Source organism: Vigna radiata, chromosome 6 (assembly GCF_000741045.1).
Source record: "Vigna radiata var. radiata cultivar VC1973A chromosome 6, Vradiata_ver6, whole genome shotgun sequence".
NCBI classification, from domain to species: domain Eukaryota; kingdom Viridiplantae; phylum Streptophyta; class Magnoliopsida; order Fabales; family Fabaceae; genus Vigna; species Vigna radiata.
The window spans coordinates 13,676,804-13,681,938 of NC_028356.1; the positions used below are offsets into that span (position 1 = coordinate 13,676,804).

A 5,135-nucleotide genomic window follows, 5' to 3' on the forward strand; every position below is an offset into this window, starting at 1 on the left:
GAATTAAAGTTGACGAAGGTTGAATTTGTCACAAAAACAATCCCTACAGGGTAGAATAACATTTTTCTGCTATCTATAGATTATATAGATACCNCGGGTTAATTACAAGAAAAAAATCAGTGACTTTAAGTATTGAATTGAGCATTGCTACTGATGGATGAAGACCCGAGGAGAATACCTCTTGGAGTTAAGTAAGCACGATTCAGACCTCCTAAAGCTTTCTCAGAGAGTAAAACNCAGCGGAACAAATGAGAGACTCGAGATCGAAAGCAAAACGGAGAAGAATTGTTGAAAACCCTAAATGAAACAAAAGGAGTGAAGACGACCGAGAAACAGAGAGCGAACAAACCGAAACTATGAATGAACATAATGAAACCCTAAATCCTAGGTTTTATTCGATGGAAAAACCCTAAATGAGGAAGAAACGCTAATTTGTGAGGAAACCCTAAAATGGACCGATTAATCAGTGTGAAATGAAGATTGAACAGTGAAAATGGGTTTTCAATCGGTGAAAAGTGAACCAAATTAGTACAAAGGAGGTTTATTTGATGAAAAACAAAGGAAAGATGAAATGGAGAAGGAATAGATGAAGGAAACTTGAGAATGAGGAACTNCCGAGAAGTAGCGAGAAAGTGAAGTTACCTTTGAAGACGCAAATGAAAAGTGGTTTTGTGAAGATGAATTCTCAAGAGGAAAACGAAGCGGTGGAATATTGATGTGGTTCGCGTAAGAAGGAAATGTGATATGTGGCTTGAGAGAAAAACGCAAGAACTCAAGGAAGACGTGGTTGAATATGCTGATACGTGAGCGCGAAAGGTCTCATACGAATTGGTGAATTGGTGTTGTGCTGAGGAGAGAAATTATCATGGAAGCACAAATGGAAAATTAAGAATTGAAAATGGAGGTGTGTGCTTGGAAGGTGGCTACAAGAGGATCCCTAAGATTCTCTAGCCTGACTTTCAAGGGAGAATTATTTCTCGTTGTCAGAAAATCAATTCTCACTCATCGAAAAAGCAAGAATACAAGAGTTAAACTCAGGGCTACATCTAATTCTCCTCTAATATAACTTAGAGGGTTTCATTAGATATTAAATGAAGTATAATCGAGTTTAACTTACTCCTAATGGCATAATATTATTCACCCCTCCTGGTATCCTTAAACTGTCTAAATCCTTTTGAGACTCGTTTAGTTTAGTTTCCCTCACTCCTAATTGTGTAGTATTCTTCACCACTCTTAGTATCCCTGATCAACGAATAACCTTCAGCTATCCTAGATTAGTTGAGTATTTGCACCACTTCTGGTACTCAGCTTCATGCTGAGATTTTCTTGGGTTTCACCCATTCCTGGTTGCATAGTATTCTTTACCACTCTTAGTATCCCTGATCAGCGAATAACCTCCAATTACCCTAGATCAGTTGAGTATTTACACCACTCTTGGTACTTAGCTACCTGTCGAGATTTCCATTGAGTATTAGTCCACTCCTGGTACTCAAGTACCTCACTGAGATTTCCTTTGAGTATTAGCACCACTTCTGCTACTCAACTATCTCGCTGAGATTTCCTTTAAGTTTTACCCACTCTTGGTTGTGCAGTATTATTCACCACTTCTAATATGCTTTATCAATCATATTTCAACTATGTCAATCTTTATGAAAAAGAGAAAAATCAAGTACTTGATTGATCACATAATTTATTTTATTTTAACTTTTCTCTATTTCTACACTACAAAAGATCATTTTCTATTATGAAGATGGTAAAAACTACATGCAAGATAAAATGTATGATAACAGTTTTACTAAAAATATGATTATTTATACTAAATTAAAAATTATAGCTTTTATTAAATTATTAATAAATTCAAAAATTTGAACTCATATGTAATATTTTATAGTTATATTAAATAATGTGTTTTTTAATTATATTAATCATGATAATGGAATATATAACTTTTGATTCAATTGTTTTGGTTCTCGAAATTATTTGTTAAGATTTATATTGAGTATGCAATTTTTATTTTCATGTTAAGATAATTATACAAGATAACACTATAAAAATAATAAAAGTTTAATTAAAAAATATATATGAATTTTAAATATTTAATATAATAAAAATAACTAAATTTATAAAGGATTTAAAACTTAATTAAATGTCAGTTAATTACCAACAAATTCTGTATGGCCCATGAATTCCTGGGGACTTAAACAGGTATATTTTAAATACGGCATTTTTCCATTGTCATCACAACCCATGCAGGAGAGGTGTCTCATTGGTCATATATGTTTAAATATTATTATCTCTCAGTTGCCCTATTTGAAATGATATTTAGATGCTGGACCAAATTTTGTTGTCTCAAGGAAAAAGTTTCTTTTAATAATTTTTTTTTACAACGCATAGATAATAGTTTATGATTGGTCCATTTTAAATATATTTTTAAAATAAATTCAAATAGATCAATAAAATAATGAACATATTTTATTATAAAAAAGTTATTAAAAAAAATTATTAAAATATCATTCTCCCAACAATAATAGAAAATTAGTCATGTTTGACTTGAGAATTTCTCAACATGCTCGGCCCCGTGGCAGTGTCCCAAAGCGAAGTTGCCCGAGTGCCTCCTTGCTCGAGTTCGGCACCAACTCCAAAACCAAACCAAATAAAATGCGCAGCCACTCAGGACCATAATTTAGACCATACACCACTCAGCACCATCATTTAGACCATACATACCTTACGTGGTAGGTGAGATACACTTTTTGCAACTTAACATCTGAAATCATTCTCTTAAAATTCTATGTGGGCCCACAGGACAACAAAAGCACTCCTCCGATTGCATATAAAAACGAAGAATTCCAAGCCTTTTTATCGGGCCAAAAGTATCTTGGTTTCGGGATTGCATACAACACACGCAGTTCTTAACCTTCAGGTATTGGCAGAAACAAACATAATGTTGCTCGAAATCGCAATAGGGTTGTTGGTGCTTGGTCTGTTTCTGCACCTGCGTCCCACACCCACCGCAAAATCGAAGGCCCTTCACCACCTTCCCAACCCTCCGAGCCCAAAGCCTAGGCTTCCGTTCGTTGGACACCTTCACCTTTTGAAAGACCAACTTCTTCACCACTCTCTCCTCACTCTCTCCCAACGTTATGGCCCTCTGTACTCTCTCTACTTTGGCTCTATGCCCACCGTTGTTGCCTCTACCCCTGAGCTCTTCAAACTCTTCCTTCAAACCCACGAGGCTGCTTCCTTCAACACAAGGTTCCAAACCTCTGCCATTAAGCGCCTCACTTATGACAACTCCGTTGCCATGGTTCCCTTTGGTCCTTACTGGAAGTTCATCAGGAAACTCATCATGAACGACCTCCTCAACGCCACCACCGTCAACAAGTTGAGGCCATTGAGGAGCCATGAGATCCGCAAGGTTCTCAGAGTTCTCGCCCAAAGTGCAGAGGCTCAACAACCCCTTAACGTCACCGAGGAGCTTCTCAAGTGGACCAACAACACCATCTCCATGCTCATGCTGGGTGAGGCCGAAGAGGTTAGAGATTTGGCTCGCGAGACGGTTAAGATTTTCGGAGAGTACAGTCTGACCGACTTCATCTGGCCCTTGAAGAAGCTCAAGTTTGGAAAGTACGAGAAGAGGATTGATGAAATATTCAACAAGTTCGATCCCGTCATTGAGAAGGTTATCAAGAAGCGCCAAGAGATCGTGAGAAGGAGAAAGAATGGAGAAGTTGTTGAGGGAGAGCAGAGCGGTATCTTCCTCGATACTTTGCTTGAATTCGCTGAGGACGAGACTATGGAGATCAAAATTACCAAGGAGCAGATCAAGGGTCTTGTTGTGGTAAGTTGTTAATTAATGCTTTGAGAAACAATTGTGATGCACGAAATATGCATATATATATACTCACCAAGCTTATGTACACACTTTTGTTGTGACAGGATTTCTTCTCAGCAGGGACAGATTCCACAGCCGTGGCAACTGAGTGGGCTTTGGCAGAGCTGATCAACAACCCTAGGGTGTTGCAAAAGGCTCGGGAAGAGGTGTACAGTGTTGTGGGAAAAGATAGACTGGTTGATGAAGTTGATACTCAAAACCTTCCTTACATCAGGGCGATTGTGAAGGAGACATTCCGCATGCACCCACCACTCCCTGTGGTGAAGAGAAAGTGTGTGGAAGAGTGTGAGATTGATGGGTGTGTGATCCCAGAGGGTGCATTGATACTTTTCAATGTGTGGGCTGTAGGAAGAGACCCTAAGTACTGGGACAGACCATCGGAATTTCGTCCCGAGAGATTCTTAGAAAGTGGAGGTGAAGGGGGAGTTGGTCCTATTGATCTAAGGGGACAGCATTTTCAACTTCTCCCATTTGGGTCAGGTAGGAGAATGTGCCCCGGAGTGAATTTGTCTACTTCAGGAATGGCAACTCTTCTTGCATCTGTTATCCAGTGCTTTGACCTGCAAGTGGTTGACCCTCAAGGACACATACTCAAAGGTGATGATGCCAAAGTTAGCATGGAAGAGAGAGCTGGCCTCACAGTTCCCAGAAAACACAACCTCGTATGTCTTCCACTTGCAAAAACAACCCTCGCAGCCAAACTCCTCTCCTCATAGGTTACAACATTATGTTACCGTTCGTTGCAGTTACTTTTATGTTATCATAATTCTTTCAATAAGGTGTAACTCACACACCTACACATACATGGCTTCCACACACATATGCGATGTCTTTATTTGATATGCTGAGATGTAACTTCAATCTTTCTCGTTTTACCATTTTATTATTCATTTTCACTCCCGCGTCTCCTTTTATCGTTTTACTTTACTCTCGTAAGAATAAAAACAATTTTTGGTAGTATTGTATATTATTTCAATTTCTTTAAAATATATGTTTTCACTTGCAAAGTTGAATATTGTATGGGTCGACCGGTTTATTTTCACCTCTCCGTCAATCATGTAAAAAAGTCAACTCTTATAAAAATTACAACTTGTAAATTGAACGGTTAAACTTTAACATTGCAATCGACGGTACAACGACCTTATTTTCTTATTAACAAAGTAAAAACCTATTTAAAAGACATTGGGCCGTAATTGGATTCGTCTTAATCAAAGACTCACTTCGAAACCTATAAATATAA

The 5,135-nt window shown here is 38.0% G+C and overlaps 1 protein-coding gene across 1 annotated transcript; it reads left to right on the top strand.

The window, feature by feature from the left end:
* Positions 1–2,847: 2,847 nt before the first annotated feature.
* LOC106763981 (2-hydroxyisoflavanone synthase) lies at positions 2,848–4,791 on the top strand. The gene is made up of 2 exons (XM_014648172.2): positions 2,848–3,841; positions 3,940–4,791. Exons 1-2 carry the CDS (start codon positions 2,945–2,947, stop codon positions 4,609–4,611), a joined length of 1,569 nt encoding a protein of 522 aa, XP_014503658.1. The 5' UTR covers positions 2,848–2,944; the 3' UTR covers positions 4,612–4,791.
* The last annotated feature ends 344 nt before the right edge of the window (positions 4,792–5,135 follow it).